The 27,462-nt window shown below is 34.5% G+C and overlaps 1 protein-coding gene across 3 annotated transcripts in view; it reads right to left on the bottom strand.

The window, feature by feature from the left end:
- Positions 1-5,967: 5,967 nt before the first annotated feature.
- The window catches only part of GIN1 (gypsy retrotransposon integrase 1), a 28,465-nt gene continuing 6,970 nt past the window's right edge, over positions 5,968-27,462 (bottom strand). The window contains exons 1-6 of one of the 3 annotated variants that reach the window (XM_079145886.1): positions 25,776-25,912; positions 24,113-24,418; positions 12,893-13,084; positions 12,616-12,792; positions 11,875-12,160; positions 5,968-7,156 (exon numbers count right to left, since the gene is read on the bottom strand). In XM_079145886.1, coding sequence (XP_079002012.1) covers positions 6,882-7,156; positions 11,875-12,160; positions 12,616-12,792; positions 12,893-13,084; positions 24,113-24,310 — 1,128 coding nt within the window. In that variant the 5' untranslated portion in view covers positions 24,311-24,418; positions 25,776-25,912 and the 3' untranslated portion in view covers positions 5,968-6,881. Of the gene's footprint in view, positions 7,157-11,874; positions 12,161-12,615; positions 12,793-12,892; positions 13,085-24,112; positions 24,419-25,771; positions 25,966-27,462 lie in introns of those variants that run through there. The other 2 variants (XM_079145885.1, XM_079145884.1) reach the window with 2 other exon arrangements.

The raw sequence follows: 27,462 nt of genomic DNA, 5'->3' as shown, positions 1-27,462 counted from the left end.
GTTTGATGGTAGCTCCAGTCCCAGTGGGTGGTAGACCAGTTGACTGGGTGAGCTAATAGCAAGATGCCTTCACACCCTCTTCTGGTCTTCCCACCCATTTTAGCTGGCCCCTTCCATCCCCACACATTTCAGTACTCACTGAGCTGAAGAGAGCCCATTTCTGTCCAGTTTCTCCAACCTGCATGTCCCCTGGGGAAATGCCCCCAGGCTCCAGCTTTCCATAGGCTTGTCAGACCCAGACTGGCCCACACAGACCCAGACACAATTTGACAGATCTGGCTCTTCCTTGCTGGAGTCCCAAGATCTCAATGTTGTTACAACTTGCAGAGAGACCACCAGGGATGTGCTCACACAAAGCAGCGACCCTGCAAAAAGGCAACAAAATGGCAGCCACTAGCATATCCAGCAGGAAGACCTCAGGTGCAACCAGACCTGCAGGTACCCCAACAATAGATATCCAGGTCCTGGCCAGTGTCCCCAGATGGTTTTGGTCATGGTGGCAAACCTGCAGGCCTTTTGATCCTGGACTTCCAGGCCCTGGCTGGTGTCCTAAGATGGCAGTGGCTGTGTGTAAATAAACTTGCAGGTATCCTGACAATGGACCTCCAGGCAGCAGTGGACAGTGACAGCAGGCATTCTGAAGGTGATGCACAGGTGAAAGACGGGCCATGGGCAGAAAGGTGGTCAAATGGGCAAGCAGAGGGCATTCTGTGAGTGAATGGTGGGCCGACAATCTGCTGGCAAATGACCAGTGATTATGGCAGGTGAACAGGTAGCGAAGAGCAGGAGATCACCGGCCGGCAAGAATGCCCTCCTTGCAAAGAAAGAGTATCTCCTCTGCTTGAATCTTGAGTCAGGGAGCAATAAGGAATACAACCTCCTTCTAGTACACCATCTTGGATCACCCCCGCAATGTGATGTTTTGACATAAGCACACACTGTGGAATGATTACAAACTAATTAACATAACACCTCACATAGTTAATCTGTGTGTGTGTGTGTGTGTGTGTGTGTGTGCTAAGAATATGTAAGATCTCTTAACAGCGCAATGTTATTATAGCTACCATGCTGTACATCAGATCTCCAGAATTTGTTCTTCCTGCTTAAGTGATACTGTCTCCTTTTGACAAGCATCTTCCCACTTCCTCCCCTCCCAGCCCCCAGCAAACACCATTTTGCTTCTATGATTTTAACTCTCTTAGATTTCACATATAAGTGAGATCACGCAATATGTGTATTTGTGTGTCTTACTTCTCTTATTCCATCCAGGCACAATATGTTGAAATGGCAGAACTTCCTTCATATATAAATATTGGTAAGAGGGATTGAACCCAGGAGTGTTTAAGCACTGAGCTATATCCCCAGTCCTTTATTTTCTAATTTTTTTTTTTTTTTTTTTTTTTTTTTTGAGATAGGATCTCACTAAGTTGCTCAGGCCTTGATAAGTTGCTAAGGCTAGCCTTAAACACTTGATCCTCCTGCCTCAGCCTCCTGAGCCAATGGGAATATAGGCATATGCCATGATGCCTGGTAACTTCTTTATTTTTAAGGCTGAAAAATATTCCTTTGTATGCACTAGATATTACATTTTCTTTATCCATTCATTCACTCATGAATAAGTTTGTTGACTCCACATCCTGGCTACTGTGAATTGTGTTGTAATGAACATGGGAGTACAGATATCTCTTCTAAAGATACTGATTTCAGTTCCTTCAGATATATATCCAGAAGTGGGATTGCTGGATCATGATAGTTTTGAGGAACTTCTGTACTGTTCTTAATAATGGCTGCATCAATTTACATTGTCACCAAAATATACAAAGATTTCCTTTCCATACCAAAATTGCTGTCTTTTTTATAATAGTCATTCTAATAACTGTGAGATATCTCATTGTGATCTTGATTCATATTTTTCTGATGATCTGATGTTGAACATTTTTTCATATACCTGTTATTCATTTGTCTACTTTGAAGAAATGTCTATTCAAGACCTTTACCCAATTTTTAATCAAGTTGCTTTCTTGATATTGTATTACTTGTATATTTTGAATACTAATCCCTTTCATAGTTTGTCTCTTCACTTTTTTGTTTTCTTGCTGTGCAGAAGCTTTTAAGTTTGGAGCAATTCCATTTGCCTATTTATGCTCTTGAAGTGTTTTTGAGAACAAATACAAATATCATTGCCCACACCAATGTAAAGATGATTCCCCATTCCCTTTTAGTAATTGCAATTTTAGGTGTTATATTTAAGTCTTTTATCCATTTTGAGTTGATTATTTTATACAGTGTATAAGAGTCCGATTTCCTTCTTTTGCATGTGGGTATATAGGTTTCCCAACATCATTTACTGAAAAGACTGTACTTTTTGTGATGTGTAGTTTTGGAAATTTTGTTAAGGATCAATTAATCATAGATGCACAGATATATTTCTGGGCTTCTGTGTTCTGTTCCTTTGGTCTACACGTCTGTTTTTATGCCAGTGCCATGGCTAAACGATTACCACAGGTAGATGGTTGGTATATTTTGACAAGTTGCTTTTTCTTGCTGCTTTCAAAATTGTCTTTGACTTTTTAGAATCTGATTATGATACACTTAGAAGATATATTTATATTTAATATATCTGAAGTGTCTTGGGATTCATGAATCTGTATATTTTCCTCTCCAAATATGGGAAATTTTCCTCCCCTGTTTCTCTGTTCCTTTTACATCTCCCATGTATATTTTTTGATTCACTTAAGTATCCCTTAGGGTCTATAAATTTTCTTCTTTACTGTTTTTTCTCCTGTTTTTCTGACTGGGGAATTCCATATGACCTGTATTTGAGCTCACTAATTCTTTTCCTTGATTCTGTTGTAGAAAATCCCTAAGAAATTTGTTTCTCAGCTCCACAATTTGGTTGTTACTCATTTTTTTCATGTATTGATTCCTCCTTTTTCTTTTTCTTTTTTTTTTTTTTTTGTATATCACTGGGATTCTTTTAGACAATCATTTTGAATTCTCTGGTAGGCAGTGTGTGTGTGTGTGTGTATCTCCAGAGATTATATATATCCATTTCTTTAGAGTCAGCTATTGGTGCTTTATTTTGCTCCTTTGTTGGCATAATGTTTTCCTGATTATTCATGATCCTTGTAGTCTTGGTATCTGTGCATTTGAAGTAGGCACCTCTTTCACTTTTTATGACTATGTGGAAAGCCCTGACTATACAGAGATTCTGGGTAGGCTACGTGGTGGCATCCTTAAGTAGCATGGCTTGGCACCTAGGTTGGCACCACAGAGCCAGTCTGATATCAATGTCTAATTAGGCTGAACCCTGAACCACAGAAGCCATCGTGGAGCACCCTTGTAAACTGAATAATTCAGTGGATTTTAGTATACTCATATACAGTAAACACCATCACCACTAATTTTAGAATGCTATTGTCATCATAAAAAAAATTCTGTACACTTTAGCAGTATGTGACAAGGTCTGACCATTCTAATGTAAGAAAAACATGCGTAACATCACAGCAAGTCTTTTAAGATCTAGTGCTTAGTTCACCATGTTATCCTCCCTTTGTCATGGTGAATAGTGTCACTCTAGGGGTGGATCACCATCACACATTTAGGAGTGAAAATAAAAATGGAGCCAAGAATGATACTGGCCAAATTATATTGTTATGTTGTGTGTATGTACGAACATACAACCACAAATCCCATCATTATGTATAACTATAATGCACCAACAGAAAAATGTGGAGAGAAAAAAAATGGTGCCAAGCCCTTGACAAATCAAGAGGGATATGAACAAAAAACTTTGCTGTTTCAAGTTACTAAGATTTTGGAGTAGAAACAGAATAACCTAGCCTAATATGATTCATATACATAGGAGAAAGGTTTGTTCGATGAGAAAATTTTTTTTAAATTCATATTTATTGTAAACATATGGGATACATCTTGTTTCTCTGTTTGTACATGAAGTAGAGGCATACCGTTTTTGTAATCATACATTTACCTAGGGTAATAATTTTGGATTCATTATTTTTTTTCCTTCCCCCCGACCCCTCCCACACCTCTTTTCCCTCTAAACAGTCCCTCCTTCCTCCAATCTTGCCCCCTCCCTCCCCCAATTATGTGTCATCATCCGCTTATCAGCGAGATCATTCGTCCTTTAGTTTTTTGAGATTGGCTTATCTCACTTAGCATGATATTCTCCAATTTCATCCATTTGCCTGCAAATGCCATAATTTTATTTTTTATGACTAATATTCCATTGTGTATGTGTGTGTATATATATATATATACAGAAAATATATATATATATTTATATACATATAAATATATATAAATATAAATAAATATATATAAATATAAATAAATATATATATATAAATATATATATATATAAAATATATATATATATATATATATATATATATATATACAGAGCACAGTTTCTTTATACATTCATCAATTGAAGGGCATCTAGGTAGGTTGGTTCCACAATCTGGCTATAGTGAATTGAGCAGCGATGAACATTGATGTGGCTGTATCTCTGTAGTATGCTGATTTTAAGTCCTTTGGGTATAGGCCAAGGAGTGGGATAGCTGGGTCAAATGGTCGATGAGACATTCTTTAGAGGAGGTAGAATTTAACTGTTTAAGTTGTAATTCTAAAATGACTCAATACTAATTGCTCTCTTAAAATGAATTAAAAAGGCTGTTTCAATCAGAAGATCACTGAAGGAAAGTCACTTCATTTGAGCTGAGAAAAGGATGCAATCACTTATATTTATCAAGCAGAGAATATAATATGAATACAGAATTTCATCATAAACTTTGCCCTGCTGATGGGAGCACGATAGGTATCTCTGTTTGATTAACTATGAAAATTATGGTTTCTTAAGATTTCTTTCTCAAATTCCACCTGAGACTATTTGGACTATAGATGAGGTCCTAGATTTGTTTATTTCCCCCTAATCATTTATCCTTCAGCCTATATTAGACATGACTTAAATAAGTATACCCCAAATGTTCACTCTCAATATCACATATTATGAGATATTTGATAATAACCTTAAGATAGACTCTATTCATAACAATGCTACATGCCTAGTTTAGTTTTTTATTACTCATCTTCACAACAACAAACTATCTCCAGGCCTTTTTCCCTCTCATCCTCTAATCTTTTCCTTACAAGCTTCCAGAATAATCTTTCTAAAATAGTTCTGATCATGGCATGTACCTATGCAAAGACCTTCATTAGTTTCTACTCTCAGAAAATAATTTAGGTAGGCATTTATATTAGTTTTCTAAGGCTACTGTAACAAAGTACCACAAACTGGGTGACTCGAACAACTGAATTTCATTGTCTCAACAGTTCTAGAATAAGAAGTCTGAGATGAGGGGGTTGGTTCTTTCTGAGGGTTGTATGGAACCCTTTACTTTAGCTTCCAGTGGTTTGCTGTCAATCTTTGGGATTTCTTGGCTTGTAAAAGCATCACCTCAATCTTTACCTGCACATGGCATTCTCCCTGGGTCTGTGTCCAAACTTCCTCGAGGACACCAATTATATTGGATTAGAGTCCATCCTATTTCAATAGACCTCATCTTAACTAATTACATCTGTAATAACCCTATTTCTGAATCAGGCCACAGTCTGAGGTTATGGGGGTTAAGGACTACTCCTTAACTGTATTCAAAGTTCTCCACAAGACTTCCTACTTACCTTTTCATCTTATCTTCCCTTATTTTACTACTTTACACCAAGGCATTGAAGATAACAAAAAGCCCTGCCCCTCTGCAAATTACTGAAATACTTTTCTCTCTTTGCACATGTATTCTGCTCTAATTCTTTTGTACTCACTCACCAAATACTATCCATTTTCAAGGACCAGTTCACATGATTCTTCTTCCATGAGGATAAACTTCTAAGTTTTCAATCCAGAAACATCTTCTGTTTTTTTTTTTTTTTTTTTCCTTCACAAGTACATTATTTGTACTTGTCTCCTGAAATTCAGCAGGTTCTTACTTGTAACTTAGGTTGTACATGTCTTATATGGTCTATATTCCTTACCGGGCATTAAGTTCCTTATAAGGATGAAGCACACATCTTATTCATCTTTTAATCTGCTCACACTGCTTTACATGGTGCTTTATAATACTTGTTGAACAAAGTTGTAAAATCACAGAATTCAGTATGAAACACTGCTGATTTCTTTACTTACTTATTTTAAATATCAGTAGATCAATAGAAAAAATCTTATCAATAGATGCTTTGGATTTCAATAAGTAAAATAGAAATGAACAAATGTTTTTGAACCAACATATAGTTTCAGGCCCTAATCTTGAACCTATCTAACAAAGTAGATAATTTGAAGTTATCAATATTGTGGAAAAGTCCATTAAACAACCCGAGTTTTCCTCTATGATATTGTTTTTAGAAGTTGGAATGAAAAGAAAGCAGTTTTATTTCATTCATATTATAGTTCATCCAGTATTTATTAATCCCATTCTAGGTAGTTAAAATTTGTTTTACAAAGGAGAGAGATTCCAGAAAAATTAAAACTGAAAATGTGGTACCAACAACAGACAAAAGTTTGAGAGTTCTGAATTAGAATTTAATTCATAAGAAGCAAAGATGCTTTGTCTATTCTTTAAAAGAAAAACTGAATTCTTCTTTCACCTACACATACACACATATATATGTGTATGTACACACACACACACACACACACTCAAACTCAAATGTAGCACAACTTTATATAAATAAACTGTTATAAAACAAACATTCAGGATTTTGTCATTACAGTGTCTAGACACTTCCATACAAGCGAATGGATAAAATATCAAGACTCAAGAGGTTATACATTCTAAACAAGCACTTGAAATGAATTTTGGTATTTACTAAGTTAAGTACTCAAGGACTTGGTTTGAAGTGTCCAACAGACTGAAAGTCTGCTTTTCAAGAGTACCATGATCTTCTATCAATGGAGAAGTTTTGGCATTTCTATATTCTAACAGTTCACGATCCTTGCTTGATGTTAGTAACTCATTATCGACTATACCAATAGCTGCATCTTCTACCAGAATATTTGCTTGGTACGCTCCAACTGGAATTTCAGGCAATCCAATGTAGTCATGATCTGTCACTACTGAACCTTGCAAGAGATAAAGGCTGTCTGAAAGAAGAGACATAAGTTTGCTTTTCACAATTATAATTAAACATCATTTTAAAATTAAACAATGTTAAGTGAAGAACAAAAATAAAGTAATGAAAATTAACTATCGAGATTAACTTCTGTGGAGTACTCTTATCCAGTAAATACATAGATCAAAGAATAAAAACTTACACATCACATACATACACACACACACATACACACACATACACACCATGATCAAGGATTTTGAAACAGCCAAATTTTTCTATTACCTTGACCTGTCTTTGACAGGTATTTATGTGTGGGGGACAGGTGGTAGGAGTGGTACAGATTTAAAAACAATTACAAAACTATATTTTTGATGATGATGATGTCCTTAATATGCTTCTGGCAAAACATTCCTGAATATAGTATTAAGGTTTGAATCATATATTAAATGGAATTGTCACATCCCTATAAGTACAATGTTAGATAATTCTCCAGTCTTTTTAGAACCCACATTAGGAAGATAATATCAAATTATTATAATGCATAGATATAAAACAGACTATTGAAAATAAAGTTGCTAGGATCAGATTTATATGATAGGAATGTGTAAGGCAGGTTTCAATGAAGTAGCTTTAAAAGATTAGCTTAAGTCTAATTCTTAGGAAATTTTAAGGTCTACCTAATTTACACCGAAATAGTTACAGGGAATCTTCTTTTTGGCATTTTTTAATATTTTTAGCAAATTTATCATTGTCCTCAAGAAAAATGTATTTAAAATGAATGTTAAACTAACAGCAAAGTAGCAGTATCTTTTAACATAAAGAATAATAGAGAGAAAAGGATTCCTTCCTATCAAATAACATTAATTCATTACAAAAGGCAGTTTTCTACCACATCTGATTACATTCCTATTCCTGCCTTATTTTCTGAATTTTCTAACAAAACATAAACAGATTCTCTTGAAATTTTTATTAGCTTAAAGAGTACTTGCACTTTAAATTTTTATTAGCTTAAAGAGTACTTATACTTTAAGTTCAAGAAATAGCAAAATAAAGATTATATGCCCATTGAGATTGAAGATCAATGAAAGTTTATCAGACCAGAAAAATCTGCTAGCATATATGGGGAAATGATCCTACACCAAGTAATCCAATTTAAAAATTTATAAATTTCAATAGATCATAAAAATCTATGCTATCAATAGATCACATAAGCAGACTTGGCCTTATAGATAGCCCAGTTAATTCTCCATGAAGCAAAATGTGCTTGGTATTTTAAAGAGGTTTTCCAAGTTTAATTTCACCAATTCTTATTAATGCAAAAGCATTGATTAGGTTGAAAATGACATTAGGAAGATATACAACTTATGATGGAATAAAATACAGACAATTGATAAGAAAATATTGGTATTCTAATATGGGATGAATTGATAGATAAGAGGAGTGTATCTGAAAGACAAAATATAAATCACATACCCCATGAGAAGTATTAGGGCCAACACCAGCAAGAAGAAAGAAAAAATAATCCATGAAAATGAAATATTTTCAGAGTGTGTTGACAGAGGTTCAACATCAAAGCTTGCTTATTAGCTTAATGTTAATACTAGAGTGGGAGAGGTAATAATTTATAAGAGTACTTCAAAGGTTAGGTATGGTAATAGTAATGTTGGTAAATTATTCTAGTAATAGTCAATGGAGAATTACATAGGTTCAAAGTTTGTACACTGCTGTAAAATTATTAGTGATCACAAATATGATAGATTAAAGAAATTTCCAAAGACATGTTCAGAGATCTTTGATGAAAGTTTTCTGCCTAAAATTTTTTCCATACAGATAAGTGAATTGTTCTACTTCTGAAAAATATACAGAATAAATGTATATCAACAGGGGGTAATATGCCTAGATGATAAGTTCTTCCGAGCTGTAACTTTGATTTACTGGAAATGCATTCAGAGACCTTGAGCTTAAGCACTCCAAATTATTCTAACTTTACTAATATCACCTATTAGTAAGAGGAAAGTTTCTATATGTATGCAATATAAATAATACAAAAACATACGCATTTTTCCTTTTAAATAAGTGATAATCTTTAAACTACCTTACTGTAATAAAACTGTAGAGAACAAGGATTATACTCAGCAGTTTTGACACAATCATTTTATACATAATGGAGAACTACTCTGAAGATATCTAAGTTTCAAATTCTACTATGGCTCAAATCTCTTTCAAAAGAAATGTTCTTTAAGTTTGATAAAGATTGTCAGAAAAAAGACTCTGAACCTCATACACAGGTTGATCTAATATTTTGGGGATATGGAGTTATATAAAATATAGCATTAGAATAATTTTAATGTATATCCTTGTACTTTTTAAATGTGTTCACTAGAAAATTTAAAATTACATGTCATATAGTTTTTGATATTTATCTATTAGACTACATTAATCTACAATAACCATCCTGAGTTAGGGATATAGAAAAGAATGTGGAGTTTTTGCCCTCAAAACAGAGAAAGACAAACATACCATATTAAAGGACGTCTCTACACAGTTATGTTACATAATAGTCTTTACGAACTTCTCATCCTTTTAATTCAGTTATGATTATATGATTTATTTAATGAAAGTATTTCAGTTCTGATCAAACTGAATACTAAGTTTTTAGCTTCTTTGAATCTGTATTTTCTAGATGTTTCAGGAAAACGTTATCAGTTGTTTGATATACTTTTTTTTATGTAGTTTTATGAAATAAAGCAATAAGATTAAAAAATAGATTTTAATATCTATTTTTAAATAATACATTAAAATGAGTTCTTTTGGATATAGGTTGCCCAAATGTATGTCAAATCAAAAGTTGAATTATTCAAAGATATTGTTTGCATTAAATTCAACTCAAGGAATCCTGAAAATCAGTATGTATTTTAGGGAAATACACAATACTGGAAAAAAATAAAAAAAGATGGCAGAAATCACATTTATTTGAATTTCTGCAAATAAGAGAAACACACACAAAAAAGACCAAAGACTAATTAATCAAGAAGCAGATTCTAGGATGGCCAAATCAGTACTCCCTTTGGTTAACACAGAAAATTAAAGCAAATTCACCCATCAGTCTCAGATTCCTTATGTGTATGCTAGTAGTAATATTGTAATTTTCTCATATTACTGAAAGAAATGTCTTTGGAGAATTTAATTGTGAGGCAAAAATTATAATGTTTAAAAATTTTTGTTCCCAATTCAGGTCAGAAGGAGCAAAATATCTGAAGTTCTTTCTGAGAAAGTCTGTGGTAACAAAAAACTGAAAAAGAAACAGATCCTGGTTAGAGGGATATTTTAAGTATAAATTTTGTATTAAGGAACATCAATACATTAGAAGGCAGCAAGTCCTGAATATCAAAGATTAAGGAAGAAATATTACTAAAAAAAGGGCAGCTTGTAACTATATAATCGTTTTTTTCTACACAATTTGTGGAAGGGAGAGATTATAAAGGGTAGCTGGGAACAAAAAGGCACAGGAATGAAAACACTTATCTACTAACAAAGAGAATGAAAGTACTTGTGAGTTTTCAGAATTAGAACATAGTTAAGATAAGTTTCTTGACTAGAATAACTGTCACAAGAAGGAAAAGCACTAAGAGCTTTTGACAGGAAAGTTGTGGCTCAGATAAGAAGCAGAGTTGAGCTATTATTACTGAGCAGCTCCCAAGGTCTTCACATTCAAATACAGGATAAGAGTAGCTTAGTTGTTATTATGGCTCTTGTTATTTATTTAAACCTGTTAAATAATTTATGTTGTTTAAAAATATACTATGTTGGCTGAGTATGGTGGTACATGCTGGCAATCCCAGCTACTCAGGAGGTTGAGGCAGAAAGATGTTAAGTCTGAGGTCTGGGCAACTGAGCTGAGACCCTATCTCAAAATAAAATAAAAAGGGCTGGGGAATGACCCTGAATTCAATTCCCAATGCCACAAAACAAACAAAAACTATATTGTATCATCCATTAGTGATTACTTATATTTAAATATTATTCATGATTTTCTTTAGGTAAAAACCATAATTACTGCCTAAGTATCAATTAACTCCCTCTCAGTCATCTGCTCCAGAGAAGTTCTAGGGAGCAGAAATATAAGGACAAAATAAAAGTCTTGTTAAAGTAGGGGACTTAATCTGAAAGCCATGGCAAAAATGTTATTTAACTAGTTTATGAAAGAAAATGTTAGAAAGATCAGCTATCTTGATTATTAAGACTCAGTCATATTTGGGGATAATTATTACTATTTAGAGTACAATTACATCTTCTTAGAGCATTGTGGGAACAACCCATTCTGCACCCTCACCTGTCCCCACTCATGACATTTTTAAGTTCCCTTATTTATTTATTTCACAACTAAATTCTGTACAGTGTTTGTATTTGGCATTAATAATTTTAGTTGCTATTTTTCCATGCTAAAATGAGGCATCAAGTGACTAACAGGATGTTGGAAAGCAAAAACAGAAAATAGAATCCTGCTGTGAAATAGGTTCAGTATCTTCCATATGAACTACAAAGAGCACATTACATATCAAAATAAAATCTTTCAGTTCCATAAGACACATTTTAATAAAACAGACTTGGGATATCTAAAACTATTATCAAATTGTATAAAAGTAACAAAAGAAGAAAAACTTAGCCAAAAGAGGTAAGAAAGATTTCTGGTATTTTAAATTTCTCTTTTCAAAGTACAAATGCACAAACATGATATACGTTTACCTTGTTCACTGGATTCTCTTATGTAAGGCTTAAGGTGGGACATTTTGATAGGTCTTTTAAGCCTAGTTCCAGTATTGTCTCTGAGGACAGCACAACCACTTTCTGTAATATAGTCTATGACACAAGGACCGACCCATTCAGATTGGAAACGACCATCCTTCCACCAATTTTTCCTTTGTCTTAAAACTTCATGACCCACTTTTAAATGAAATGGATTTAATTGCTTTGGTTTCTTTTTAACAATGATTTTGCTTTTATTTAGGTCATCTAAATTGGTGTTCTCCATCTACAAGTGCAAAAAAAAAAAAAAGACAAGTTATTTCTTGAAAGCAAAATCAGATAATGATAATATTATAACAAAAAGGTTATTTATTGAAATGCTACTGAAAGGTAGGCAAGAATTCCATTCAATTCTTAAAGTGACATTTCAAAGTCAGTATTTTTATCCTTGTTTTACAGAGAAGATAAACTAGTTTAGTCATTTTCCAAAGTTGAAATACTAGAAAATAGCAACAAGACTACAGATTTGAATACAGTTATGATTCCAAAATTCTTAATTTTCTCATTACCGTCTCCAAAACTAGTAAGCATACCATTTAACCAAAACAAGCGGAACTTAACAAATGGAACCATTTTGGTTTAAGGGTATAGCATGTATATGTGCATGAACATTTGTACATGATGAAATTTTAAGAATATCACTTTGTAGAGTTCTATAGTTTTTCCATTAAATAGAGTCACCTGGATCACTGAAGTTGTCTTACTCTCCATTATTTTATCAGCTTCTTTAATTGTATCTAGAATTCTGGCAAACATATTTGTATTACCACCGTCCATTTCATGAAGATTATCTGAAGTCTCTGGCATGTAAGGATTTCGGTTAAACATTTGAAAAAATGGTGTATTTTTAGTAGGTTCCTATTTTAAGAAAAATAAACAGCAAATCTGTAATAAGATATTTTTTCTAGTCAAGAAATAGTCATATCTCAGAAGTACAGAATTATATAAAGGCACATACCAAGTGAGTTACATTGAAGGCAAATGAAAGAGCTGATAGGTGCTCATCCCAGTTGTTTGGGTGGTCAGCACAGAGTTTGGAAAGAAATGTTTTGATTGTGCTGGGTGTGCTTTCAGTTGGATTAACAGTTCCAGAGACATGAGGAATTATAACCTGTTTTGTGCCAAATAATCCATATAGTTCATCATTGATCTGAAAAATACATAAAACAAAAATGACTTTTTAACATTTGTATTTTTCACTGATTTAAAAAAGATTTCAAAAAGAATTTGAATGTTATCCTTTTCACTGACCACAGCACATTCTAAATAGAAACATACGTACTGCCAGGCATGGTGGTGCATGCTTGTAATCCCAGAGGCTGTGGCAAGAGGACTATAAGTTCAAAATTAGCCTGGACAACTTAGACCCCATTTCATAATCAAAAATTAAGAAGGACCAGGGGTATAGTTCAGTGGTGGAATGCCCCTGCAATCAATTCCTAGTACTTCAAAAGTAAAAAATAAAAATCAATTATTATATTTGACTTAAAATAGTAGTTACTACTGACTGAGTCCTCTGTGATGGTCAACACACCAGATGCTTTACATTATTGTCATTAAATCTTAAAATGATTTTCTGAGGTGGTATTAACTGAACTTCAAAGACAAGAAGTTAAAGCCATGAAAGGTTAATTGCCTTATCACACACATACAACAAGGACATGGAAGGTCAGGATTTAACACTAACTCTGTATTCAAGTAACTTCTTAATTCAGTTCATATATATGCTAGGTCACATAATCCAGTAAACAGGCAGGTACCCTTGGCCAAGTGACTCACTTGACTCATCAGGGAAAATGATGAAAATTCTTACCTATAACTCCTATAAGGATTAAACAAGTTAATGTTTGTAAAGCATTTTAAGGGCTGGGCAGCCAGAGACCTCTCCAGGCAGCCTTGCCCCTCTCCAGGTGCAGGCTTTTTCCACGGGGCGATCCAAGATGGCAGACTAGAGGGTGACTGCATCTCCAGTCGCTCCAGAACCCAGGATTCAAGAAGGGGAGGCACTGAGAGACTCGGACTAAAATAGAACCACGGGTGAGTCTCCCCCACCCAGTGAAGCTCAGCTGGGCGGCAGGCCCGGATTTGAGCAGCTTATGAGAGTAGGACAGGGCAAATAGAGTCTCCCACAGGCAGCTCTGAGCACTCTGTCGGTGGGCTCCTCCCACAGGGCCAGACTCTCCAGCCTCGTGGAGCAGGCACCCCAGTGAGAGCCTTTCTGCACAGAAGCAGTGTGGCCAGCTCCGGCCCGCCCCGGCCAGCTCCAGCCTGCCCACAGGCTGCTTCAGTGACCAGCACAGGGCGCCAGGGACTTCCCCAAGCAGCACAGCCCCCTCCGGCGGGAAGCGCTTCTCTAGGCTAGCTTCTCGGGGCAAACCGCCCAGTGAGAGCCTGTCTACACAGAGCCAGCCACAAGTCCCCAAGCCAGTGGAGACCTCCAACCTGCAACCAGCCTCTGGGACCAGGGCTGGGCAGCAAGAGACCTCTCCAGGTCTCCCTCCCTGGAACCAGTAGCAGGCTAGGGGCAGCGTTCATCGGAAGCACTATATTATCAAGTTAATCCAAGACTTCAGGCTACTGAAGGCTGGTAGGTGATAAACTGGAAATCTCAGGGACACTATAAGCCAATAGAGGAAATCTACAATATCACAGAGTCCCACTGACATCTGACCAATATGAGAAAACAAGGGAAGAAAATGTCCCAAACAAACCTAGATACTATATCAATAAAACCCAATGACAGCACAGCAGAAGAAATGTCAGAAAGGGAGTTCAGAATGTACATAATTAAAACAATCAGGGAAGCAAACAAGGAGATGAAAGAACAAATGCAGGCATTAAAGGAACGCACCAATCAACAGTTAAAAGAGCAAATAAGGGAAGCAAAAGAACATTTCAATAAAGAGTTAGAGATACTGAAAAAAAAACAAACAAACAGAAATCCTTGAAATGAAGGAAACAATAAACCAAGGTAAAAATGCCATAGAAAGCATAACCAATAGGATATCTCACCTGGAAGACAGAACCTCAGATATTGAAGACAAAATATTTAATCTTGAAAACAAGGTTGACCAAACAGAAAAGATGGTAAGAAATCATGAACAGAATCTACAAGAATTATGGGATATCATGAAGAGGCCAAATTTAAGAATCATTGGGATTGAGGAAGGCTTAGAGAAACAAACCAAAGGAATGAACAATCTATTCAATGAAATAATATCAGAAAATTTTCCAAATCTGAAGAATGAAATGGAAAACCAAGTACAAGAGGCTTACAGGACTCCAAATATGCAAAATTACAACAGACCTACAAGAAGGCACATTATTATGAAAATACCTAACATTCAAAATAAAGACAGAATTTTAAAGGCCGCACGAGAAAAGAATCAGATTACATTCAGGGGGAAACCAATAAGAATATCAGCAGATTTTTTAATCCAGACCCTAAAAGACAGAAGGGCCTGGAACAACATTTACCAAGCCCTGAAAGAAAATGGATGCCAACCAAGAATTTTATACCCAGCAAAACTTACTTTCAGATTTGACGATGACATAAGATCCTTCCATGATAAACAAAAGCTAAAGGAATTTACAAAAAGAAAGCCAGCATTACACAACATTCTCAGCAAAATATTCCATGAGGAAGACATGAAAAACTACGATGTAAATCAGCAATGGGAGGAACTAGCCTAAAGGAATAGCCAAATAAAGGAGAAACCAAATCATGTCAAAAAACAAAAATGAGTCCAATGACTAGGAATACAAATCATATCACAATAATAACCGTGAATGTTAATGGACTGAACTCATCAACCAAAAGACATAGACTGGCAGATTGGATTAAAAAGAAAAATCCAACAATATGCTGCCTGCAAGAGACCCATCTCATAGAAAGAGATACCCATAGACAAAAGGTGAAAGGATGGGAAAAAAACATACCATGCACACGGACACAGCAAAAAAGCTGGAGTATCCATCCTCATTTCAGATAAGGTGGACTTCAAGCCAAAACTAGTCAGAAGGGATAAAGAAGGACATTACATACTGCTTAAGGGAAGTATAAATCAGCAAGACATAACAATCATAAATATCTGTGCCCCGAACATTGGCTCATCCATGTACGTCAAACAAATCCTTCTCAATTCCAGAAATCAAATAGACCACAACACAATAATACTAGGTGATTTTAACACACGTCTCTCACCGCTGGATAGATCGTCCAAACAAAAATTGAATAAAGAAACCATAGATCTCAATAACACAATCAACAATTTAGACTTAACCAACTTATATAGAATATACCATCCAACAAAGAACGAATACACTTTCTTCTCAGCAGCACATGGATCCTTCTCTAAAATAGACCATGCTTTATGCCACAAAGCTACTGTTAGCAAATACAAGAAGATAGAGATACTACTTTGTACTCCATCAGATCATAATGGACTGAAATTAGAAATAAATGACAGAATAAAAAACAGAAACTTCTCCAATACTTGGAGATTAAATAATACACTATTATATGATGAATGGATAATAGAAGACATCAGGAGGGAAATTAAAAAATTCTTAGAAGTAAATGAGAACAAAGACACATCATATCAAAATCTCTGGGACACTATGAAAGCAGTACTTAGAGGAAGATTTATTTCATGGGGCGCATTCAACAAAAGAAGTAGAAATCAACAAATAAACAACTTAACATTACAGCTCAAAGCCCTAGAAAAGAAGAGCAGACCAACACCAAAAGTAGTAGAAGAAAGGAAATAGTTAAAATCAGAGCCAAAATCAACGAAATTGAAACAAAAGAAACAATCGGAAAAATTAACAAAATAAATAGTTGTTTCTTTGAAAAAATAAACAAAATTGATAAACCCTTAGCCACACTAACAAAGAGAAAAAGGGAGAAAACTCAAATTACTAAAATTCGGAATGAAGAAGGAAATATCACAACAGACACGAGTGAAATACAAAACATAATTAGAAGCTATTTTGAAAATCCATACTCCAACAAAACAGAAAACCTCGAAGACATCAACAAGTTTCTAGAGACATATGAATTACCTAAACTGAATGAGGACATACACAACTTAAATAAATCAATTTCAAGCAATGAAATAGAAGAGGTCATCAAAAGCCTACCAACAAAGAAAAGTCCGGGACCAGATGGGTTCTCAGCCGAGTTCTACAAAACCTTTAAAGAAGAGCTCATTCCAATACTTCTCAAAGTATTCCATAAAACAGAAGAGGAGGGAACCCTCCCAAACTCATTCTATGAAGCCAATATCACCCTGATACCTAAACCAGACAGAGACACATCAAGGAAGAAAATTTCAGACCAATATCCTTAATGAACATCGACGCAAAAATTCTCAACAAAATTTTAGCAAATCGCATACAAAAACATATTAAAAAGATAGTGCCACGATCAAGTGGGTTTTATCCTAGGGATGCAAGGTTGGTTCAACATCCGGAAATCAATAAATGTCATTCACCATATCAACAGACTAAAAGTTAAGAATCACATGATTATTTCAATAGATGCAGAAAAAGCATTCGATAAAATACAGCATCCCTTCATGCTCAAGACACTAGAAAAAATTGGGGTAGTGGGATCATTCCTTAACATTGTGAAGGCCATTTACGCTAAGCCCATGTCCAATATCATTCTAAATGGTGAAAAACTGAAAGCATTCCCCCTAAAAACTGGAACAAGGCAGGGATGCCCTCTTTCACCACTTCTATTCAACATTGTTCTTGAGACTCTAGCCAGAGCAATTAGACAAACCAAAGAAATTAAAGGGATACGAATTGGAAAAGAGGAACTCAAACTATCCCTGTTTGCTGATGACATGATTATATATTTAGAGGAACCTGGAAATTCCACCAGAAAACTCTTAGAACTCATAAGTGAATTCAGTAAAGTAGCAGGTTACAAGATCAATGCTCATAAATCCAATGCATTTTTATACATAAGTGATGAATCTTCAGAAAGAGAAATTAGGAAAACTACCCTATTCACAATAGCATAAAAAAAAAATAAAATACTTGGGAATCAATCTCGCAAAAGAGGTGAAAGACCTCTACAATGAGAACTACAGAACACTAAAGAAAGAAATTAAAGAAAACTTTAGAAGATGGAAAGATCTCCCATGTTCATGGATAGGCAGAATTAATATTGTCAAAATGGCCATACTACCAAAAGTGCCATATAGATTCAATGCAATTCCAATTAAAATCCCAATGATGAACCTTACAGAAATAGAGCAAGCAATTACGAAATTCATCTGGAAGAATAAGAAACCCAGAATAGCTAAAGCAATCCTCAGTAGAAAGAGCGAAGCAGGGGATATCACAATACCAGATCTTCAACTCTATTACAAAGCAATAGTAACAAAAACGGCATGGTATTGGTACCAAAATAGACAGGTAGATCAATGGTACAGAATAGAGGACATGGACACAAACCCAAATAAATACAATTTTCTCATACTAGACAAAGGTGCCAAAAATATGCAATGGAGAAAAGATAGCCTCTTCAACAAATGGTGCTGGGAAAACTGGAAAACCATATGCAACAGAATGAAATTAAACCCCTATCTCTCACCCTGCACAAAACTCAACTCAAAATGGATCAAGGCCCTGAAATCAGACCAGAGACCCTGCATCTTATAGAAAAAAAAGTAGGTCCAAATCTTCAACATGTCAGCTTAGGATCAGATTTACTTAACAGGACTCCCATAGCACAAGAAATAAAAGCAAGAATCAACAACTGGGATAGATTTAAACTAAAAAGCTTTCTCTCAGCAAAGGTAATTATCAGAAATGTGAAGAGAGAGCCTATAGAGTGGGAGAATATCTTTGCCACTCATACTTCAGATAGAGCACTAATTTCCAGAATCTATAAAGAACTCAAAAAATTCTACACCAAGAATACAAATAACCCAATCACAAATGGGCTAAGGATATGAACAGACACTTCACAGAGAAAATCTACAAGCAATCAACAGATATATGAAAAAATGTTCAACATCTCTAGTAATAAGAGAAATGCAAATCAAAACTACCCTAAGATTTCATCTCACCCCAATCAGAATGGCGATTATCAAGAACATAAGCAACAATAGGTGTTGGCGAGGATCTGGGGAAAAAGGTACACTCATACATTGCTGGTGGGACTGTAAATTAGTGCAGCCACTCTGGAAAGCAGTATGGAGATTCCTCAGAAAGCTTGGAATGGAACCACCATTTGACCCAGCTATCCCACTCCTTGGCCTATACCCAAAGGACTTAAAATTAGCACACTACAGAGATACAGCCACATCAATGTTCATCGCTGCTCAATTCACTATAGCCAGATTGTGGAACCAACCTAGATGCCCTTCAGTTGATGAATGAATAAAGAAACTGTGGCATATATATACAATGGAATATTACTCCACCATGAAGAATGACAAAATTATGGCATTTGCAGGCAAATGGATGAAATTGGAGGATATCATGCTAAGTGAGATAAGCCAATCTCAAAAAACTAAAGGACGAATGATCTCGCTGGTAAGCAGATGAGGACATATAAGGCGGGGGTAGGAGGGGTTAGTGTTAGGGTTAGGTTTAGGGTTAGGGATAAGGAGGGTGGTAAGAATGGAGGAAGAAAGGACTGTATAGAGGGAATAGAGGGGTGGGAGGGGAGGGGGGAAGGGAAAAAATAACAGAATGAATCAAACAACATTGCCCTATGTAAATTTATGATTTTTAATTTAAAAAAATTGTGCCAAAAAAAAAGGCATTTTAAAAGAATTCTTGCACAGTAATAAGAACTTTATTACTTTTAAGTACTACTGTTATTTTTGTTGTTATTATAGTTATTATGTGCATGGCCTAAAAGAGGTCAAAATGAGTTTAGAAAACTTGTAAAATGTAAAATAACTATTCTTCCTGCCTCAACCTCCATACTTTGTTCCCCTTGATTTTTTCTTTTTAATAGACTCAGTACCTTTATTTTATTTATTGTTATGTGGTGCTAAGGATTAACCCAGTGCCTCACACATGCTAGGCAAGCACTTTACCAATGAGCTACAATCCCAGCCCATTCCCCCTTATTTTTAAATGAGTTAAGCTTTGACTAATAAATTTGTCTTTTAAAATAGTTCAGACAAGCATTATCAGAATAACTAAAATTGTAAAGTTAACAAAAACAATTATATTTCCCAAGTTCCCTATTAGGTAGTAGTGCTTGTGAAATACAATTCTGGCAGAAAAAGATATGTTAAATTTATTGCATAAACTCAGCTAGTATTAGGTTTTTTTGTGTGTGTTTTTACTCACTGTCCTCCCCTTTCCTCTGACTGAAATATAGACATTGTGATCTGCACTCTGGCATATTTTGTGCCTAAAATTGAGAGTCCCTCCCCAGAGATGGCAGAACAGAAAGCTAGCAGCATGGGTTCCCAATGATGCTCACAGCTATCATTCTATTCTTGTATAGCCTGAGTACAAAACAAACTCTTCTTGCAGTTTATATATTGGAGAAGGAAGAGGAATTCTCTGTTACTAGCCGCTGAACACAATTCCTTGCTGATATATTTCAGTATTTATCTACTGATTTCCTCCTTTTAAAGTAATTAGAAATCCCAGAGAATAGGTATTACTGGAGTCAGTTTCAGTCTGAGGACTTGATCAGTGTTTTTTTTTTTTTTTTAATAAAATCGAACTTTTATTTTAAAAATCACATTCATTTGCTCAATTGTTCTCTTTAAACAAAATCACTTTTAGCTTTTAATTCACTAAAAACAGAAAATAAATGACACAGACATTAATGAAAAACAATAATTCCTTGGCAAAAATGCATAATGGAGTAACTTACTAGAAATGCTTGAGACGAGAATCGTTTCACACTTCATAATTTTCAATTTTTTTTTTAAGGTTTATTTTATTTTTAACTTTTTTTTATTTTATTGTAAACAAATGGGATACATGTTGTTTCTCTGTTTGTACATGGTGTAAAGGCATACCATTTGTGTAATCATAAATTTACAGAGTAATGTTGTTTGATTCATGATCAGTGGTTTTAAATGACCCATGGAAAAGGCTTCAATCTCTTTGTTTCCAAAGGTTGCCTGGAAATGATCCAGTGAATACACTTCTGAAATGCTATCTTGACATCCTTATCCCATCAACCTTTTACCTCAACCATCTAACCAGATATACTATCAGTCATTATAATTTTGGTTTTCTATGACATTTTTTTAAAAGTTAAAGAAATCTTCCCATTAAAAGGCTTTTTCTCACATAACTAGTGTAACCCCACATCATATACACCCAAAGAATGGGATCCTAATTAGAAAGAGTTATACTACATATATGTATATTTTAAAATGTACTGTCATGTATATTTAAAAAGAACAAATTTTAAAAAGGCTTATTCTCTTCCTTCAGAGATTTAAAAAGTTTGTCTTTTATTGAAACAACTTCAGCAATACTCTATTCTGAGATATGTTAGAAACATCTGAATTTTTACTCAAATGTCTAATATATCTCCCATGTTGTGTATTGTTCTAAACTTACTTCAACACTCTAGCAGTGTTTTCTGCATTTGCTGACAAAAGAATACATTTTACTTTTTCACCACCATTCTTCTGAGAAATATTTCAATTTAAACACAGCAGAAAGTACAATTTTTCCCAATCATGTATGACTTTTTCTATTTTGTCATAAAGAAACCTCACAAAAAAACTTATAAACATTTATTATCTTTAGTAAAATGTTAAAGTTACATGACTTTAAGCATGGTTGGAAAAACTGCTGGCTAATCATAATGGCTTCTATATTATCATTAGTGAATTCCTTTGGCTTTTTTGTTTCTCTTTTTTTGAGAAAAGATCTTGCTATGTTATTCAGGCTGGGTTCAAACTCTTGATCCTCCCACCTTAACCTCCCAAGTAGCTGGGATTAGAAGTGTGCCCCTCATTGCCTGACTTCCATTAGGTAATGGACAACAAGTACATAAAAACTACTAGCAAAAATTGATTATTTAAGAATAAAATAAAAATGCTTTCAATTTGTATTTTATATATATATATATACACACACACACACACACATACACACACACACATTTTATTTTCATTATTATTTTAGTGCTAAGAATTAAACCTAGGACCTTGTGTATGCTAAACATATGTTCTGCCACTGATCTATTACCCTGGCTACAGGTGTTATATTTTAAAATGGATACTGAGTTAGGATGTAAAAGCTTATTAAGTTATCTGTATAGACCTGTGCAGAAAAGAGTTAAAATGGAAAATCTGAGACCCCTATCCTTTGAAAGTCCTCCTTATGATGGGTGTGGTAACACACACTAGTGGCTCAGGAGGCTGAGGCAGGAGGATGGAGAGTTCAAAGCCAGCATCAGCCACTTAGCAAGGCCCTAAGTAACTGAGACGCTTTTTTTTTTTTGCATCGAACCCAGGGACTCTACCGACTGAGCTATCTCCCTAGCCTGAGATGCTGTTTTTAAGAGAACCTAGATTCATTCCCTAGTACCAAAATAAATAAATAAATAAAAGAAAAGAAAAAAGAAAAAAAGAAAATCCTCTTTACAAGGTTGGTCCTTGGCTAATGCCTAGATCTTGGACTCTGGTTCAAGTTGTAACCATTTTTTGATAAGGGTGGCTAAGTATGCCTGAATAGTTTATACAAATTATGTGGCTTTGCTAAACATTTTTCCTTCTGAGCGTTTGCAATTTTGTTATATGTCAGGTAGAGGGTGCCTAAGAGAAGAGGCCCCAAGAAAAGCTCTAGGCACTGAGTCTCTAAAGAGTTTCTTTCCCATATAGGCAATATTCCACATGCCTCATCACAATTCACTGCTGCAGGAAAATAAACACATCCTGTGTAACTCCACTGGGAGAGATCTTAGGAGTTTATACAAGCTACTATTTCTTGTATTTCTCTGACTTCTCCCCATATACCTTCCCTCTTTGCTGATTTTGCTTTATATCCTTCCACTGAATAAACATTAGCCATGAATATGCCTATATGCTGTGTCCTCCTAGTGAATCATGAGGATAGTCCCTAGTAGAACATGGGGCCAGTCTTACAGATGCACACACAAACCCTAACTCTTAGTAAATACAACTTTAGGTATTTCTTTTGGACTGAGACATCATAGGTACTGTGAACCAAGAAAGTCTAGCTAACTCTGATTATTCCTATAAAGTAACCTGTCACTTATGAAATTTAATACTTTTTTTTTCTTTCTTTTTTTATTTGTACGACAGAGTCTTGTTTTGTTGCTCAGGTTCATCTGGAACGCTTGGGCTCAAGTGATCCTCCCACCTCAGTCTTCCAAGTAGCTAGGACTACTGGTGTGTACCGCCATACCTGGTTTAATTATAAAAATTTAAAATAGACCTTAAGTTTAATAGTATTACATTTCTCTTTTAGACTTTTCATGTATGTTCTTGCCTGCTTATCCTTTCAGATTAACTTTAATTAGGTAAGAGACCAGGACAAAGGGAAAAATAGCTTTCAATATTGAATACTCTCATTCATGTATAAGATGTTCCACCTAGTCAAGTCCCCCTTTACCTGTCAATTATAAATTTTTATGTTTTTATTGGTGTATTCTACTTATATATATAATAGTGAGGTTCATTCTGACATAATCATACATGTATGGAACATAATTTGCTTCCTTTCCACCTGCTCCCCTTCCTCTACTCATTGGTTTGCCCTCTATTTTTTTTTTTTTTTTGATTGGTACTTTATAGATACACGTGAAGGTGTAATTCACTGTGGTATGTTCATATAAATATATAGCATTATTTGGTTAATTTAATTCTATAATTTCTCCTTTTTCCTGTCCCTTCTCCCTACCCCTTAACCCCCTTCCTTTTCTCCCATAATCTCTTCTACTTTCATGGGCTAGAAGCAAACCAAGATTATTTGGTCCACCTTTCTCATTTCAGTTTGATGATTCCCAAAAATAGGTTTACAAATACCTAGTGGCACAATAAGTACTAAAATTCTAGTTTCCTAATTTCCAGTACAACTACACTTGTACTATAGCAATTTATCAGAACTTATTAAGCACTCTATAATGCACAGGGCACTGTGTGATAGCCACTGAAGGGCAGTAAGAATATGCCCTCAAACCTAAGTAGTTTATTCATCTTACCTGTTGAATGAATTCATCTCTTTGGTCCATTATTATTTTCTGAGGAGGCCCATATAAGAAAAATATATTGATGATAGCTTTAGAAATTTCTGATGTAGAAACATCACACAGAGGCAAAATCATAACCCATTTTGTAAACAAATCTGTCATGATTATAGCATATACATGACTTCTGTTGCTTGTATGAAAAGGTCCCATGAGGTCAACAGTAACTATACTCCATGGATTCTCCACCTTGAGAAGGTGTTGTTTAGGTGCTAAAATAACTGTATTTTTTGCCACTTGGCAATGCTGACAAGCATATACCTACAAAGAGTAGAACAATAAAGAAAATAAAGACAAATGTTAATATAGATTAGATCATATAAAATCAATCTTATAAACCATAATTTTGAAATGGTTAAAAGGTACTTTGCATCTTGAAAGATGAATGGTTGGACTAAGAACAGCAAACTAAATTAAACCTTTCACTGACAACAATAAGCAAATATTAATTGCTACGTCTATCAAATGACCATCTTTTAGGGTTTTATTCATGTGGAACATGATTCTGATTCACATTCAATAAATATTTATTAAACTAATAGATCTTAAAGTAAGTTTTTCTATTTTACTTTTTTATTGACAAGACTGTACATACTGATGGGAAACTGTATGATGATTCATCTTCTATGATTTTAAATACTTGATAGTTTCTATATGCAAAAGATGTTTCTAAAGTTTTCACTCTTAAGATGTTCATTCATTCATCTATTCCAAGAATATTTGTTGAAATATAATTTCAATAAAACAACATATATAGATGCCAGAAATTTCTCTAGGTCCTTGTGGACAGAAAAAGGGGGGTCAGTGAACAAAAAAAAAGCCCATGTTTTAGTTAAGTGAGGTGAGAAGAGATCAATGATCAATTTATAGATGGTGCCATTTTTCAATATACTTCTACAATTTCAGTTTGGAAAACAATTTCAAACCTAATTCTTAAGAAAATTTTAAAAAATGATCTTACTACAGTATAGTCATAGCTACTTTTGATCAAACTTCATTTTTCAACTTTCACTTATTCACCAGATTAAATCACAAATAACCTCTGATTATTTCAAAAGATCATATCCATTCTCAAATGATAAACGTTCAGTAACAAAGATTTCACTGCATGATTATAAAAGGCAGGTTCATGATATGATTTTGTTTTAATTTGGTTTGGGGTTTCAGCCATGTTGGACACTTTCTACCTCAAGTTGGAATAGAAACAAAAGCTAAGAGCAGAAACTGGGTCTAATTTATGAAAATATTCTCAAACATACAGAAAATATGACTGGCATTAAATATGTAAGAATTTAATCAAAGGACTTTCAGCCCCATTTAAATTCTGTCTACACAAAGAAGTTCGGTGATGAAAATCTGGTTCTAAATCATCTATACAAATATGGCATTTTCAAATGTTTAAACAATACTTTGATTTTAGTTCAAATTATAGTTTAGTGATTTAAAAGAATTGTGAAGGGAAATAAAACTCCTTAATAATTTTTTTGTACATAAACTCTCATACAAAAAGTCTTAATGAGAAATGTTACCCAGAATAAATATGGAGCAACAATGAATTTTGCATGTTTATTAAAAAGACATTACTCAAAATATTCTAAATACATAAAGCCATACCCACTGTTTGACATCATTGGTCACAGAAGTCCAGTAGTAATTGGATTCCACTAAAGTGAGGGTTCTGGATATGCCATGATGAGCTCCAGTGTCATTTTCATGGCATTCTCTTAGAACTTTCTTTTTTTCCTCTTCTGAAACAATTACCAAACGATTTTGTTTTCTGTCTTTTCCAACATAAAACAGCTTTTTTTCTGGAATAAATGATACCAAAAAGATAAAACTGTACTTTTAAGGAAATTTACATAGTATAGATAATCATAGCCTTATCTTCAAACTATAGGGGTATTGAATTTACAAAATTTTCTCCACTTAAAACAATGTTTATTTTTAATGATTATACCATACAATCTGAAAGGTCCTTAGTTGTTACGACATATTAGATATCTAGGAAGAGCTCTAGCTGCTTTAATTCTGTAGTTATGAATAACAAGCAGAACTAGCTTATTTACCAAAGCATGTGATAACTGTGACAGTATGAAATTATCCATGGGAGAACTCAAACTAGGAAAAATATGTGCAGATCCCTCTTAAAAATGGCATAAATTAGCAAATGAATTATATACAGAAAAGCAACTTCCTGGAACAGAATTTTCTAAAATATTACAGTTACATAACTGCAGTTTTGTAAGTAATCACCCCTCTATGCTTTTTCTAACACTTGACTGGAAGATAGGGATGGTGAAGAGGAAAAAGCTAAATCTTTGTTTTTTTTTTTTTTTTTTTTTTCTTGCAGTACTGAGGATGGAACCCAGGGTACCCTACCACTGAGCAACCTCCAGGCCTTTTTTATTTTTTTGAGACAGGAAATGACTAAATTGCCTAGGATGGACTCAAACTTTAACTTGCCAGTGGCTGGATTTACAGGGCTGTACCACTGCACTGAGCTAGTCGCATTATTTTTTTCTCTTTCCTTTTTTTTTTTTGGTACTGGGGATTGAATCGCAGTATTAAATTAATAAATGAATGAATAAATGATTAAATAAATGAATGAATGAATCCTCACTTTAAAGGGTCTAAGAGGTAATGGGTCTCCTTTGCTTAAGCATATGGAGTTATTGATAGGAGTGTACACAGGAGACAAGAACAGGCAATTGTTTATTAAAATTTTCCTGATAAGCTTTGGGAAAAGCCGAATGTACCGATGGGCAAAACTATTTAAAAGCACTGACATTCATTTAGCTATTGGGTGACTGTACTTGTTAGCTATTCCATCCCAAACTTCTCTTACTCTTTGGAGGAGGGGGGGAAAAGGGAAAAATTATCAAAAAATTATCACGACCTTTCAAGATAAATACTGGACTGCCTTTCAAATATTTACTCTATTCAAGGGAATTCAGGATGCAAAAATAAATGTAATTCTGAGAATATTTTATAGCAGTGAGGGAACCACAGAAGTGAATATAATTAATTCCTTCCATTTCTTCCTTAGTAAACAAAGTAGTTATCTTTGTTAATATTTTCATATTAAACATCAAGTAAGTTCCTCATTGACAGTGGCATAAGTGCTTAAAAATGCACCATCTAAATAGGTGCTTTAATAGGTACTTCATCTAAATACTGAAGTACAAAGGAAGGAGAAGTCAGTTAATTCCCACACAGGCTTTTATCTAGGTTTTATTCAATTTTTCATGGTATCTCTGTTTATAATTTGGAAGGCCCTTCTTATGCTTACTGGCCTCCAGTTAGTT

The sequence above is a fragment of the Sciurus vulgaris genome, assembly GCF_902686455.1.
Source record: "Sciurus vulgaris genome assembly, chromosome: 6".
NCBI lineage: Eukaryota > Metazoa > Chordata > Mammalia > Rodentia > Sciuridae > Sciurus > Sciurus vulgaris.
Note: the sequence above shows the minus strand (reverse complement) of the source record. Positions and strands in the feature narration are given on the sequence as shown.